The sequence below is a fragment of the Lynx rufus genome, unplaced genomic scaffold, assembly GCF_022079265.1.
Source record: "Lynx rufus isolate CCGP_SWC_20201006 ecotype Redwood Valley unplaced genomic scaffold, mLynRuf1.p SCAF_19, whole genome shotgun sequence".
NCBI lineage: Eukaryota > Metazoa > Chordata > Mammalia > Carnivora > Felidae > Lynx > Lynx rufus.
The window spans coordinates 12,980,180-12,996,736 of NW_025814833.1; the positions used below are offsets into that span (position 1 = coordinate 12,980,180).

The window sequence follows — 16,557 nt, forward strand, 5'->3', positions numbered from 1 at the left end:
TACTTCACATACAGTGACTGTATTTAGAACTCTGAAAGTCACTTCCTTGCTCAAAAGTCTTCAATGACTCCTCACCGCTTCCTGAACAAAAACCAAATCCCACACTCGGGTTCCAAGCTTCTTGGATCAGCTCTCCTTAACCTATTGCACGTTCCAGAAAATAATTCAAAATAACTATGTATCCAACACATAGAAAATACATGAAAAACCCAAATCTATTCACAAACTATCAACCGTTTTGTTTTAGAGCGTGTTGTCTGCGGACACAGTAACGGCTATGCCCTTTTGCTATTGTTAACCAAGTAATGTGTAGAAACCATGTAGTTTAAGCTCTTTGGTTTATTTTTTAAAATGTTCATTCCGGTATAGTTACCATACAGGGTTATATTAGTTTCAGCTGTACATTATAGCAATTCAGTGTTCATCAAGATAAGTGTACTCTTAATCCCTTTCATCTCCCCCCACCCCCACCTCCCCTCTGGTAACCATCTGTTTGTTCTCTACAGTGAAGAGTCTGTTTCTTGGTTTCTCTCTCTCTCTTTTTTCCCCTTCATTTGTTTTGTTTCTTAAATTCCACATGAGTGAAATCATATGGCATTTGTCTTTCTCTGATTTATATTGTTTAGCATTATACTCTCTAGACCCATTGATGTTGCTGTAACCGGCAAGATTTCATTCTTTTTTTATGGTTGAGTAATATTCCTGTGTGTGTGTGTGTGTGTGTGTGTGTGTGTGTATACACCACATCTTGTTTATCCATTCATCTACTGATGGACACTCGGGCTGCTTCCATAATTTGGCTATTGTAAATAATGCTGCAATAAACACAGGGGTGCACATATCCCTTTGATTTGGTGTTTTCATTTTTTGGGGTAGATACCCACTGAAGCGATTACTGGATCATAAGGTGGTTCTACTGTTCATTTTTAGAAGAACCTCCATACTGTTCTCCACAGTGGCCGCACTAGTTTGCATTCCTAGCAATAGTGCACGAGGATTCCTTTTTCTCCACATCCTCACCAACACTTGTTGTTTCTTGCGTTTCTAAGTTTAGCCATTCTGACAGGTGTGAGGTGATATCTCACTGTGGTTTTGATTTGCCTTTGCCTGATGATGAGTGATGTTGAGCATCTTTTCATGTGCTTGTCGGCCATCTGGAGGTCTTCTTTGGAGAAATGTCTGTTCATGTCTTCTGCTCATTTTTTAATTGGACTGTGTTTTTTCATTGTTGACATGTGTAAGTTGTTTATATATTTTGAATACTAACCCTTTATCAGATATATCATTTGCAAATATCTTATCCCATTCACTTCGTTGTCTTTTAGTTTTGTTGTTTCCTTCACACTGCAGAAGCTTTTTATTTTGATGTAATCCCAACAGTTTATTTTTGCTTGTGTTTCCCTTGCCTCAGGAGACATACCTAGACTATTTTTAATAGAAGGAAAATTTTACTTAATTTAAATCTAATATTTGCTAACCCTCTGCAATTAGGTTGAAGTCCTTTCAAGTATCAAACAAGATCATAAGCAAACGTGGATGATTTTTAGTACTAATTTTAAATTCACGTCTCCTAAACCCTAGTCAGACTTCATTTTCTCTTACTCTGTCATTCCTTCTTTCCAATTACACACACAAAACACATTATCATTTCAGTGCAAACATACTAGCTTCAGAACATAAATTTCTCTAAAATAGTTTTTCCCATTATGGTAAAGGATACTTGCAAATAAGTCAAATAACTCCTAACTTTCAGAGTAGTTGCCGTCTTGGAACAGATTATAATCTTATTTTCTTTATCAAATTACTCTTTGATGAACCATGACTAAAGTATTCTGGTCATTGGTAAATTGCTTCTACTAAAATAACTTTCGGTCTGTGTCAGCATCATGGTATTTATCAGCAAGCCAGAAACAGAATCAGAATCCAAACTAATTTGGATTAGTTTTTTTTCGTAGGAAAGATAGGCATAACTTACTCTCTAACGAGACTGTGATGTATTAGATTAGCGCATATATCAGATGAAGAAATTCACACTCTTAAGTGAAATGATCTGCACAAGGCAACCAACCTAAAAACTACTTTCCATAAATTCATTTATCCACTCAACATTTACTGAACACCTTCTATATGCCAGACACTGCACTAGGAGATAAGTAAACAGAGAGCAGGCCAGATACTTGCTTGCAAAGAAATCATAGTAAAAGAAAGAATTATTTTCCAAATGGCTAAAAGATATAAAAATAATAATAAATTGTCACCATTATCTATAAAGAGATACCATGCCGCATAATTCATACAAACCACAGTAACAAAACTAATTGCAAACTTCACTCCCTAGTACAGAAGTGTATCAGTTCATATATAGCACGTAAGGACCAGATAAACAAGACAAATAACATAAACTTTCCTTACTATTATTTTATTTTATTTTAATTAAACTTTTTTAATGTTTTATTTATTTTTGAGAGCACGTGCACGTGGGCAAGCGGGGGAGGGACAGAGAGAGAGGGAGACAGAAACTGAAGCAGGCTCTCAGCTCTGAGCTGTCAGCACAGAGCCTGATGCAAGGCTCGAATCCACAGACCGCGAGATCACAACCTGATCCGAAGTCAGACGCTTAATCGACTGAGCCACCCAGGCACCCCTCTATTATTTTATTTTAAAAGACTGTCCCAGGTCGTCAAATCATTTGAAAAAAAAAAAAAAAAAAAGGCAGTCTCTTATCGCATCTGTCTATATAGTGCAGCAATATATCTATGAAAAATATTCTGATGATCCAGGTCTCTGGTCTACTTAAGATCAAAATGTTGGTTCCAATTCCATGAACTTTTGTTTAGTTGTGAATCATTCAGAAATGATTATATGCACAAAACCTTTGAAAGAAAATGCTCATAATGAATGAAAATTGCTTCAGTTTGGTGATGCTAATGGATTGGATAACCTATTCACAACCTAGAACATCCATACGCTTTTCAAAATTCTGGTTCAATTATTCTGTGGGTCCATCCGAAGTAAAGCTAGATCAAACTAAATGAGTTAATAAGGAATTAAGTGAGCTAACTGCAGACAAAACCTCCAGTGTAATCCCATCTATAAAGACAAATGTAGTTGAGGCTTCTATAGTAAACCAGTCTTTTAAAAAATTTTTTATTTATTTTTATTTATTTTTGAGAGAAAGAGAGAGACAAAGCACAAGCAGGGGAGGGGCAGAGACAGAGGGAGACACAGACTCTGAAGCAGGCTCTAGGCTCCGAGCTGTCAGCACAGAGCCCGACACGGGGCTCGAACCCACAAGCCATGAGATCAGGACCTGAGCCAAAGTCGGACACTTAACCGACTGAGCTACCCAGGCTCCCCCGTAGTAAACTAGTCTTAAACATTAATTTGTAATATAGTTGATGGAATGGGATAAAATAATAAAAGGGAAATATAAATTAAGAATGGGTTGAACCATCAGGGCACCTGGGTGGCTCAGGTTTGTGGGTTCAAGCCCCACATCAAGCTTTCTGTTGTCAGCACAGAACCTGCTTCAGATCCTCTGTCCCCCCCTCTCTCTCTCTGCCCCTCCACCACTTGTGTTTTCTCTCTCTCTCGTGCTCTCTCAAAAACAAATAAGCATTAAGAAAAAAGAATGGGTTGGGGGCACCTGGGTGGCGCAGTCGGTTAAGCGTCCGACTTCAGCCAGGTCATGATCTTGCGGTCCGTGAGTTCGAGCCCCGCATCGGGCTCTGGCCTGATGGCTCAGAGCCTGGAGCCTGTTTCCGATTCTGTGTCTCCCTCTCTCTCTGCCCCTCGCCCGTTCATGCTCTGTCTCTCTCTGTCCCAAAAATAAATAAACATTGAAAAAAAAATTTAAAAAAAAAAAAAAGAAAAAAGAATGGGTTGAAATCATCAAATACAAACATGCATTAAGGAAAAGTGATCCAACATAAATATCGCATTCTCTTTCAAGGTATAAAGGTATGACAAAAAATAATTTGTAAGGTTCCTTCCAGCTTTTGGATTCAAAGAACTGCCCCTGAATATGATAATTATATTCTTTTTTTTTTTTTTTTAAAGTAAGCTCTACACCCAAAGGAGCGCTTGAACTCACCACCCAGAGATTAAGAGTCGTGTGCTCTACAAGCTGAGCCAGCCAGGCACCCTTATAAGTATGCTCTTTTCAAGACAGCATGGTCTTATCCCACTGATCGGTGGGATCATTCTCATGATGTTTTCTGCTCGAAATGTTAGTGCTGTAAAATACAGGATCCAACCCTCTTAATTTTTTTTTAATTTTTTATTTTAGAGAAAGGCTGGGGGGGGGGGGGGGAGAGGGACAAAGGGAGAGAAAGAGAAAGAATCTTAGGCAGGCTCTATGCTCAGCATGGAGCCTGACATGGGGCTCCATCCCATGACTGTGGGATCATGACCTGAGCTGAAATCAAGAGTCAGACGCTCAACAGACTGAGCCACCCAGGTGCGGCTTTCCAACCCTTTTAAATCAAAAACTCAATCAAGCCCCTGTACCTTCCATAATGGAAGGCAGACAATGTCCAGAGAGTTAAATAACTGCTTCTGAGCTCAGAACATTCCCACACTCACCTCCCAAGTTTAGAAATGTCACTTCTCAGGCCATACCAACTTGCTGGAGAACCCAGTTTATGCTCAATAGCTGAGTGGCATAGACCACCCTCATTTGTTATTTTATTGTTCCTATCTTACTCCATAGATGTTAACTAAGTAACATCCAAATTTCCGTGTTTTCCCCTGCACAAGCACTGAGGGCATCAGCATGGCAATAGCCACATAATCATGTGCCAGCTAACTTTGTAGTATCTTTTGAAGGTTCTTTTTTTGAAGGTTCTCTACAACTTATACTGTCTATATGTCTTTCCGGAGACATGTGAAGACCTTGTAGTTGTTAAGTATTACTCTCTTATAGCCCTCATGCTTTATCTAATTCTGGACAGTTCTCCAAATAAAATGAAAATAGTTGGAGAAAGTGGAAAGGATTGCAGAGGCTTTTTAAACGTTTTCCTCAGGGGAGCCTGTGTGGCTCAGTTGGTTAAGCGTTGAATTTCGGCTCAAGTCATGATCTCACGGTTTGTGGGTTCAAGCCCCACATTGGGCGGGCTCCGTGCTGACAGCTCAGAGCCTGGAGCCTGCTTCTGATTCCGTGTCTCCCTCTCTCTCTGGCCCTCCCCTGATCGCACTCGGTCTCTCTCTCTCTCTCTCAAAAAGAAATAAGCATTAAAAAAAAAAAAACCCTTTATAAATGAATAAATAAATAAATAAATAAATGGAGACTTGGACCATGCAAATGATCTCAAAAATAGTCTGCATTTTAAGAAGTCAAATCAACAATAAACTTTTTAAATGATTGCCATCTTAGTTTTAACTCACACTTGCATTTTATGTGTTTGTGTATACTTGTAAAATTGATGCATACAATACATTTGTGCTTATTTTATAGGACTTGGAGCATAATAATGAGGCTTTCAACACAACCCCAGATTATAGTGCTGTCCCTGGAGAATTCTACTTGTAAATAAGATTTCCAGGAAATCACCGTTGCAGAGTTTGAGACCTGCCTAGTTATGGTTGAATTATTATAATTTTCACGAGCAAAACCACTGGCGCAGAGATTAATAAATTTGGCTTAGTAATAAAAATGTAAAATTTGTAGAACCCCTTCTGTATTATCCAGGCGGGCCCAATCTAATCACACGAGCCCTCAGAAGTGGAAGAGGAAGGCAGAAGAGCAGGTCAGAAAACAATTCATGATAAGGGGCGCCCCGGTGGCTCAGTGCCTTAAGTGTCCGACTTTGGCTCAGGTCACGATTTCCCGGTTTGCGAGTTTGAGCCCCGCGTGGGGCTCTGCGCTGACAGAGCTGAGCCTGATTGGGATTCTCTCTCTCTCTCTCTCTCTCTCTCTGCCCTTCCCCCACTTGCACTCGGTCTCTCTCTCCCAAAATAAATAAATAAACGTTAAAAAAAAAAAAAAAGGAAAAGATTCATGTGAAAAGGACTCTTTTCATTGTCAGTGTTGAAGACGTTGGAAGGGAGCACAAGGCAAGAAATGCAGGCCGCCTCTAGCAGGTGACCTCAACTCTCAGCTTCTAGCCAGCAAGCAGACGGGAACCTCGTTGGTCCTACCACTGAGGAGAACGGAGTTCTGCCAGTGACCCCAATGAGCAGTTAATGGATTCTCCCCGAGAGCCTCAGATGCGATCACAGCCCTGCAGATGCCTTCACGTTAGCCCAGTGAGACCCATATCAGACTTCTGCGCTCAAAAATAAAAAATCTATAATAAATTTGTATGTCTTACGCCATTCGTTTGCAGGAATTCATTCTGGCAGCAAGAAAACGAATACAGAGGGTTTTTTGAGTGCTTGCACACAATTAAGCAATGGGACTATCCTGTCCACAAGACAGGACCAAACATACTGACTCAGGAGTATCCTGGGAAAGTACTACAAAGAGAACGACAGAGCGCTGTCCATGGTGGGAGAGCGTGGGTAGCCAACAAAGGTAGAATAGCGCTTCTAGAGAAACAGGGAACCGTGAAATTAATCCTGATATTATCAGAGAGGAAAGATAACCGCCCCAATATTTTCCTACAACATCACCACTTGACCGCACGGCCCAGTAAAGCTGACTTCTCCTTACACCACCGCTCCCTTCAAAAAAGCTTCCCTCATTTATCATACTTCTTTGTTCTTCTAATCCTAGGGAGATATCATCTAATTAAGAGCTGGCATGAAACTAGCAAATGTCTATAAAGACAAAAAAGGCATCAGCGAAGTTAAGAGCTTTGAAATCAAGCAGACCTGAGTTTGAATTCTCACTGTACGTCTTCCTTGAAGTGTAAACAGTGAGCAAGGTAATTAACCTCTCGGAACCACTGTGCCCTTTGGTGTAAAACAGAGATTTACCCTGAGAGCGCGTTTGGGAGGCAGCCTGCAAAGTGCTTGACAGTTTTTCAACATTGCAAACAAAAGCATTTCATATGAAATTTATAATACTGGTTCGGCAGGCTAGACTCAAGTTCTAAGTTCCCGGAGCTCTGAAAGGTGTTTTTATTTATATTTTTCTTAGGGAAGGCTAAGTTAATTGCTTTTCTCTACTGAATCATCTCCCTATCTCCACACAGCTGGAGATGCTCTTATCTTACCATACCATAAATGTGGCAACACGGGGCAAAAACAACATACGCCCTCGTCATAGGATGTAACACCAGAGAAAATATTTCACTATCATTGAAAACAGAGTATAATTTTATTTTTCACTAAGATTACATCCTACGGACCAGGGTCAAATTCTTGCTACTTGAAAGGTAAAATATGTACCCTTGTGTGCTGTATAAAGCACCTACGTCCTGTCCAACTTCTAGGATGGCATTCTGTTCCTCTTGTTTAAAAACGTGACCATCGGGGAGCCTGCGTGGTTCAGTTGGTTGAGCGTCTGACTTCGGCTCAGGTCACGATCTCGCATTCATGGATTCAAGCCCCGCATTGGGCTCTGTGCTGACAGCTCAGAGCCTGCTTTGGATTCTGTGTCTCCCTCTCTCTCTGCCCCTCCCCTGCTTGTGCTCTGTTTCTCTCTGTCTCTCAAAAAATAAAATAAAACATTAAACTTTTTTTAAAAAAAAAAGGTTACTGTCAAGTTTAAATATAAATTGGATCATTTTCCATCCTATGTAATATTCACTTTAAAATCTGGTATTGGGGTGCCTGGGTGGCTCAGTCGGTTTAGCATCCAACTTCAGCTCAGGTCACGATCTCATGGTTCGTGAAGCCTGCTTCAGATCTTCTGTCTCCCTCTCTCTCTGCCCCTTCCCACTTGTGTGTGCTCCCTCTCTATTTCTCTCTTTCTCTCTCAAAAGTAAATAAACTTCAAAAAAATTTAAAAAATAAAATAAAATCTGTTATGTATTTTCAAGGCACCTGGCTGGCTTGGACAGTGGAGCATGGGACTCTTGATCTCGGGGTAGTAAGTTTGAGCCTCACGCAGGATGTAAACATTACTTAAAAATAAGATCTTTGGGGGCAGCTGAGTGGTTCAGTCAGTTAAGTGTCTGACTTCAACTCAGGTCATGATCTCATAGTTTGTGAGTTCGAGCCCCATGTTGGGCCCTGTGCCGAGAGCTCAGAGCCTGGAGCCTGCTTCAGATTCTGTGTCTCCCTCGCTCTCTGCCCCTCCCTTGCTCATGCTCTGTCTCTCTCTCCTTCAAAAGTAAATAAACTTTAAAAAATTTTATAAATAAATTCTTTAAAAAATCTTAAAAGTAAAATCAAATCTGGTATCTATTTTCAATTCCTATCTTCACATTCGGCCCAGACACCTTTCTCATCTATAGTGTTTTCATTCCCATTCAATCCATTATCAATACTGAAAATACAGTAAATAAAAATTAACCTGAGGGGCGCCTGAGTGGCTCAGTCGGTTAAGCGTCCGACCTCGGCTCAGGTCATGATCTCACGGTTCATCAGTTCGAGCCCCGCATCAGGCTCTGTGCTGACAGTTCAGAGCCTGGAGCCTGCTTTGGATTCTGTGTCTCCTTCTGTCTGCCTCTCCCCGGCTTGCACTTTGTCTCTCGCTCTGTCTCAAAAATAAATAAACCTTAAAAAAAAATTAACCTGATTATCTTGGCTCAGAATTTTCACGCGAGTAAAATAAACTGAGAGAGAGACAGACAGTATGAGTGGAGAAGGAGCAGAGAGAGAGGAAGACACAGAATCGGAGGCAGGCTCCAGGCTCTGAGTTGCCAGCACAGAGCCCGATGCGGGGCTCGAACTCATGAACTGTGAGATCGTGACCCGAGCTGAAGTCAGGCGCTCAACCGACTGAGCCACCCAGGTGCCCCAAGAATAGTCATTTTAAATGACTGCAAAGACTAGAGCCCTAATACCCAGCAGAGTTGTGCCTGGCACAGAACACAAAGCGAGTAATTCTGAAGATTATAACGTCAATATACAAGGTGAGTGAGAAAGCACTGAGCGCTTTCATAAAGGGATTACTCGGCAACTTCTTTATATACCAATTCCCCAAGAATCTTCCACGGACCCTGCCTCTTTCTGACAGTCTTGAGGAAATAAAGCAATACACAGTGGTTGCCATTCCGATTTAAAATACCATCATGCACAGTGCTTGCGGTTCTGGACTCTTTAAACCACAAGTTCAAGTCATTCACACAAATTCTTGCCTCTCTCTTACATCTTTCTTTCCCCTCCCCCTCACTGGGCCCTACTTAGGTTCTCCTCTAAATATTCTAACTTTCAAGCAGAATGTCTGGAATCCTTAGAATTCTTAGTAACTCCAGGCTTCCCATGAGGATGTGAGATTTGCATTTCTGCCTCTTCCCTCTGCGGCGAGTGTTTCCAGGGGTACTTGGAAGGAACATTAAAGTATATTCAAAGAAATGAATCTAGATTAATTCTTGACAGGTACAATTCTTGGAAAGTTCTGAAAACATCAGAAATACTAGCTTTCTGTCTTGCAAGTTTCTTTGTGCTGTATTCTTCAGTTAGGTAAAAAGGACTTCAAGAGATCTTTCAAAACACACACACAATTGGCTTTAAAACAAAGTTTTACGTTCACTTGCACATGCCAGGCTTCCTCAGACTAAAAAATCTGGGAAGGAAGTTTGTAAACGCTGAATTCACTATGGAACGGTGTGAATCCTATGATTAAAAAATGATATAATCCCAGGCTCTAAGACAAGCAGAGTGTCTCCTAGTTGGACCACCCAGGGAGCACCGCTTTCAGATGTATTATCTTGTATAACAATTAACACAAGAAAACTATCTGGGTGAGGACAGCCAGCAGAGTGAAAGGTCCGGAAAACAAGACTCAATGCAAGGAGTGAGGTAGTGAGCTCTCTGTCACAGACAGTGATTAAGGAGAATGTGTATTACCATCTTTCAGAGGTGTCGCAGAAAGGATTCCTGCTTTAAAGGGGGTTTGGATTCTCTAAAGGACCTCTAAGGTCACATTTATCTCTATGGTTTTCCATTACTAAGTCTTAAAGGAGCTTACATTTACGTTTTTTTCTCCACATAATTTTGTTAGAGTGAGCATTTAGTAAAAACAAATTAAGCAGACAGAAATAAAAGTTTATGTAGACGCTAATGGTGAAAGTGGCTAAATACATTCTTTTCTAATTTGAGATTATCAATTTAAGAAGTATTTTGCTAAATAAAATACGATTTCTAAAACCACAAAGTTTTGTTTTATTCCCTAAATTGGGGGGGGGGGAGACAATCTTAGGGAACAGAAAAGATGTCAAATTTAGAAAATGCCTAGTTTTATTTGATCTCTTTTTTGAATCACCCATAAACAAGGGATACTTATCTAGGATGCACAATCTTTTCTCAGGAAATCCAGATACTGAATTTTAATGATGAAATGATAGAAAGCAGTTGCTGTAAAATACTGTGCTATTGATATTTACTACAAACTCCATTTTACATATTAAACAAAGTAATTGTAAACAGGAAGCTAACCGAATGCAAGTGCATTAGCTAAAGGGGGACAAGTCTAATTTACTAAACTCCTTCTATGCTCACTGCCTTTTTAGCCTGAGAAAGGTGAAATTCGAAGGAAAACATCTCACAGCGTCTGCCTTGCTAGAATTCACTGTTACATTGCACTGGTTAATTCCTACCCATTGTCTTCCTCTTTTTGCCACACGGTTATTATCCAAAGTTACTGCTTGTGAAAAAAACCATGAAAGGATTGCTAATGCTAATCCGTTCTATCTCAGTGTGCCCTTAGAAACTAACAATACGTTAACCCTAGAACATTAGCCTGAAGGAACCATTTGCTGTTTTAAAACAATGAATACCAAAATACCAGAAAGCCACTTAGATGTGACTGCCCTTTCAGCTTTATTAATTTAGGCAAAAGGACAGGTTAATTTATATGGTGCACACCTGTCAGGAGCGCAGTCTTTACTAATTCAGTTTACCCTGACCAGGAGATCCTCCCTCAGGCTAAGGCTGAACTTCAACCTACTGTTGAACAGAGGGTAACACAAACACGTCACTCAGATTTCCATCAAGACGGTCCCTTCAGAGAATCCCATTCCACGTGGATGGCACACCACCCTGCAAGGGTGCAAAATGGAAGCTGAAGGAAGACCAGATCTACCCAGTTAAAGACGAAGTATTTGGTAACCAAGCTACCTGAAGGCCAAAGGATTTTTTTTCCCCTAAATCTTTTGTCTTCAAGGTACCACTCCACTATTCCCGAAGCATACGATAATAGAGTGCGGAGAGCGCTTTATGCTATGGAAGAAACCATTTTCTTTAATGTCGTCATAAACATTGTCCGTATCATCAATCAACCTGAAAAATATGGAGAGCTTGCAACTCTCAGTCAGGCTTTCAAGACGGAGAAAGAAGACCCACTTGGGTTTGAAATCCACAAGGGAAGAACTGCCTTTCTGCGCAGTGTTTGCAGTAAGTGAAGTGTTGTCTCTTGTACCTTTCACCAGCGTGCCAGCACCGCCCTACCTACGGCACCAACACAGGAGCTCTAGCTGAGGGGCACCTATACCAGGTTGAGAACGAGCCCACAAGGAGCCTTGACAGTTTTTCCATGCTTGCTCAATTACTACAGCACATTTTGACTACAACCGAAAATATTTTTCTTGAATTTTCAGTCTAGGAAAAACTACCCACGTCTTCCACGAAAACCACGTCACGTGTATCTGACAAATCACAGTAAATAATGCGAAAACACTACAAACCAATACTACCCAAGCAAATGTATAAAAGGATGTTTCTCGTCACTGTCCAGAACTCTATATCCAAGATAATATTTTAAACGTTTATACATGAGCTTGTAGACAAATTATAAAAGATCGCAATTGACCAGAAAGTCGGAATTAAACTGTTCCATCATAGGGCAAAGGCTTTAGACTCAAAGACACCAATAACCATTTAAGCTGTGTCTGCCGGCTCAGCAACTGTGAGAGCAAATATAATGTTTCTTGACTCAGTGTTTTAACTTAGTCTTTATAATTTTTGAGAGCGAAAATTATGCTCAACTTAAGTATCCTTGTGTGTGAAGTGTCGTGGAATAGTTACAACATGTTACCCATGATATTTTTATTTCTGGCCAAGCAAGACAATGAACTCCAACCTAAAACAGTCAAAAACTAAGCAATGTATTTACAAGCCCAACTTAACCTCCCCACGCTAGTCTTTTCCTATATTTAACGTTTTCCCTGTGCACATTTACATAATATTTTAAAGCCTGTGTTAATTTATTTATAAAGAAAAATAAGTTAAGGCCAATTTAATAATATAGACTGTCACAATGTCAAAACAGTGTAACCCAACGCCAGCCCTTCAAGTATATTTGTCCATTCTACCTCTGTGCCACTACCAAGAATCAACATCAACATGCAAAGCTCTGTGGAATTTTCTAGCTTCTGCCATCTATATCAATTCATTCATATCATCAGGTCAAAGAGGTGACTGCTTAAAAGGAAGAAAGGGATTCATTCAAGATGTTTTACTAGGCTGTATCCGAGCCTGTGGCTAGTATGAATTAATACAATATAAAAAAATTTTTTAACCGTCTCTAAAAATTGGAAAACCAGCTGCAATTTGGATCTTCTGTATAGTAAAATATAGTAGGAAGATAAGACTCATTATTAGCCATTATTTATTGTACCCTACTGATTTTAAGTTTTGGGGCGTGTATGCTTTGTTTTGTTTTCACAATTAAGTTGCTTTTGGTAAATCTTTGCTCATTTCTCACCAGCCAAGATTCATAAAGTCAACAGGCACATCTCATTTTCTCAAATTATTTGAAGGAGCTCCATTAACTCGGCACCTCCACTAACTGGTGCTTTTGACACATTCAGCTTTTGAGAAACAAGTAGAACCAATCTCCCCCCCCCCCTTTTTTTCTTACAAATATAAAGTTTTAACTTTACAGGAAGAGTAAAATTAACAGACAGAGAAAATCACCTGAAGCATCTCTAAGGAAGGACATAAAAAATTATCTGAAAACGACACGATGACGGGACTTCACTCTGAAATGTGCTCATTTTTCAGCGCTTTCTAGGGAAAGATGCGTTTGGACTGAGAAGATGAGCACCCTTCCTCGGCAGCTGAAATCCTTTCAAAGAACCAGAGAAGATACCACTGTGCATCTGAACCTGGCAGAAAAAAACCTAAGTAACAGAACGGCACCTCACCGGCTTTCTAAACACACAATTAACCTAAAGCAGGAAGAATTTTCCACATCTTTCCTACTGAAAGATATTTTCAAGGAAATACAGTTGAAACAGCCTTGCACTCATAAGCCCTTTTCGTACCAATATTAAAAAAAAAAAAAGGGTCTACCTTTCCCTTATTCCTTCCTCCACCGAAAGGAAAAAAAGCTTCACAGACAATATTTCAAAAGGATATTTTATTACATCTCCTGGATTTTGTTTCTAAGGCAACAGTTTGCAAATTAAAAAAAATAAGATTTTGAAAAATTCTAGCAAGACTTCCCAATATGTTTTAGTATATATTTACTTAAAATAAATTTCTAAAATAGGCATTTGTGGAACATACTTTGCAACTCCATGTAGATATGTAGCTATTCATAGAACCGTAACTTGCACAAATTTGAACTTACACTTCTGAACTTGAATTATACAACCGGGAAAGATATAAACACCAAACTTATTAATATTCATACACAACGCAAGAATAAAAGTCCGGATTAAAAGACCCATTTTCTGATCAATGCGTTAACTCCGAATGTTTCAGATTCATCAAAAAAAAAAAAAAAATTATAGAACACATTTCCCTATTTAACACCACACCAACATCAACCACAAAAGAAGTCATCTAAGTGTTTCAGATATACAAAAATTCAGCAAAAAATCCAACCAGTGTAAAAGATCAAAGTTTATCCTTATGCAATTCCTTAGGTATACCTTTAGACTTTTTTACATCAGTAATTCGATCACCATTAAGCACGTTAAATGAAAATAAACAAACTCCTAGGACAACAAACCGAAGGTAAGACGTGGGCATGCCAATATATTTAATGATAAGCAAGCTTGAGGTTTTTGATCTTGTGGGTTTTGGGATGTCGCTGCTTGGGATTTTACCCCCCCCCCTTTTTTTTTTTGCCACAAGGTTGATCCACGAATGAAAGCCCACTTTAATATCCTCTTTTCTCTCACTTACATGTATGCTGGAGAAAGTGGAGTTGACCTGGATGTTTTAAGCACAGGAACTGGGAATTTCCAGATAGCAGGAGAGCCCGTTTTCCATTTCAATGGCATGTTGTCACTACGGTACTACAATAACAGTAAACAGCGTTTCCATGACAGAGTACCAACTAGGACTTCCATTCCACGCAGCCCCGACACAGCAGCGGCGGCCGCCGAGAACAAGCCAACGATCCTGCCAGTGCCCTGAAACCGACGCTTCCAATCTGGAAAATAGGGCTGCAAGGTACCTCCTTTAAATCCTCCTGTCCCCTAAAGCAAGATGATGATTCTATCGTTCTAACTCAACAATAGTGCCACCTCGTTAGGAAAGCGTTGACTGCAGTATATATATATTTTTTTAAGACTGCACCGTGCATACCACACAATGCAGCTTTATTTAATAAAAGCGGCTGGGGTTTTCTTTCTTTTTCTTTCTGTCTCTCTCTCTCTCTCTCTCTCTCTCTCTCTTTTTTTAAGCTTGCAACACCATTGTTCTACCTTAACAGGGATACTGCAGCCCTGTACTATGTTCTGCACCTATTAACCTGATTTCTGACCAATAGTAGCAGGAAAAAAAAAACAGAAGGGTTTCACAGGAAAATGAAACAACATACCTACTCAGAATACACTTGTCATCCTCTGAACATTCTTCTTTTGAGCTGCAACAATACAAATGGGATATAAACCTCAGCATAGCCTTAGGCCACAGCTAATAGAGATCAGTGACTAAATTCGGCAGCCTGCTTTCCTCCTGTGCGAGCTCTGGCCACACAATACAAGAATGCCATTATGGGAAAAGCCCGTTTAAAAACTGCCAGTCTCTCTGTTTTCCAGTTAGAAGAAGGCAAAATGTAAGAACAAATATAAACTGCTGCGGAACTCTGCCCGCTCTTCTAGCGGCTTCTGATTCAAGTTGCTCTCCTTTCCCTATTCTTATTTCCAAGCCGGGATGAGCAAAATCGCATACAGTGACAACATGCTGTGGTAACACGAATACCACTCTGTCTTCTGCAGCAGAGCACAGAGTAGTGTGCTCTTAATAGCAGTCCTCGGAGGGACGCTATCAACAATCTAATTCAAGGCTGCCCTCCCCTTCTTCTCTCCCCTACGTCCCCTCGCGCTCACCCCCCCTCTCGCCTCCCCCCCACCCGCAAAGAGCTCACAAATTGCCTAGAGGAGAGACCAATGCTGCCGGCCAAGCAGGTGTCCAGCAGGGACGTTCCAAAGCTCAGCGGCGGGTCCGGTAACCTCTAGGGGTTAGTGACTGACAAGGAGATTGAAAAATTCAAGCTGCTGTCAAAGGCAACTGGAGGTATTTCGCGAAAGCAGTGGCAAGTAGACGTTTCATCTATATTGCTTTAAAACACTGCCAGAAAATAGCATCCTCGTAAGTGCCCTGAAAGTGACGGGGGCGGCGGGGAGGGGGGGGTTGTTTTAAGTTTCTCTTTCAAGCACCCAACTCACAAATTTTCTACACGATTCAGAGACGTGAACATAGGACAGACGGGTATTATGCTGAACTCTTTATTTACAGGCTGAAGAATTTTACAATTTCACCCCTGATGTAGGCAAGTCGCCATCACTCAACATCTACCTATATAACCAGAATTATCTGCCTTCGCCAATGCAAGCTTAGGAAAAGCAGACTGCCCTTGACGCGGAAGCCACCAAAAAAATCACTGCAGTGACAAAGAGCTCATATTTCTTTTCAAGTTTGTATGCAAACAATAAACTTCTGCTTCTAACTTAAGTAGCTGGCTTTCGGATACTCTTTCCAAATTATTCCTAGTTTTAATTGAAAAGATTGAGACGTGGTCCCTTAAGAGGCTTTCTTATCTGTATTCAAAAAAGGCACAGATGAATGTGACCAGAGGAAGCAACTACTTTGCAAACTTCCAAAATACAGAATTTAATGTACCAGAAATACAGTGTGCAATGAGCTAAGGTAATCACAACTAACCGTCCTTTAAGATCCACATCAATATTCAGGCCCAAAGTATTTTCCTATGAAAGCCAACCATACACGTACATTCGGTATATACACACACCACAAGCAAACATACACATATGGAGAGAAAGCTTCTTGTGAAATCCTGACCAGTAATGCACAAACGCTATCAAATAGTAAGGAGATGTCAGCCATCACTAACTCACAAATAATTTTTAATCCAATCTATCCCACACAAACACCCCCAAACACCCAGGCAAGCAACTGAAAAAGTTAAATTATATTTCTCTTTTTAGTACCCACACACAAAACTGTCTCATAGAAATCTTCAGAGGAATCTGAGAAAGGAGTATTTATCAATACCTTAATGAGCAAAGTACATGTAAAAGGTTAAAAACA

The 16,557-nt window shown here is 40.3% G+C and overlaps 1 protein-coding gene across 5 annotated transcripts in view; it reads right to left on the reverse strand.

The window, feature by feature from the left end:
* The window catches only part of KLHL13 (kelch like family member 13), a 202,892-nt gene that overhangs the window by 57,321 nt on the left and 129,014 nt on the right, over positions 1-16,557 (reverse strand). Inside the window, exon 1 of one of the 5 annotated variants that reach the window (XM_047081856.1) lies at positions 14,825-15,214. The exons of 3 other annotated variants lie outside the window; for them this stretch is intronic. In XM_047081856.1, the coding sequence (XP_046937812.1) occupies positions 14,825-14,904 (80 nt within the window). In that variant the 5' untranslated portion in view covers positions 14,905-15,214. Of the gene's footprint in view, positions 1-14,184; positions 15,215-16,557 lie in introns of those variants that run through there. One more of the 5 variants, XM_047081855.1, reaches the window with a different exon arrangement.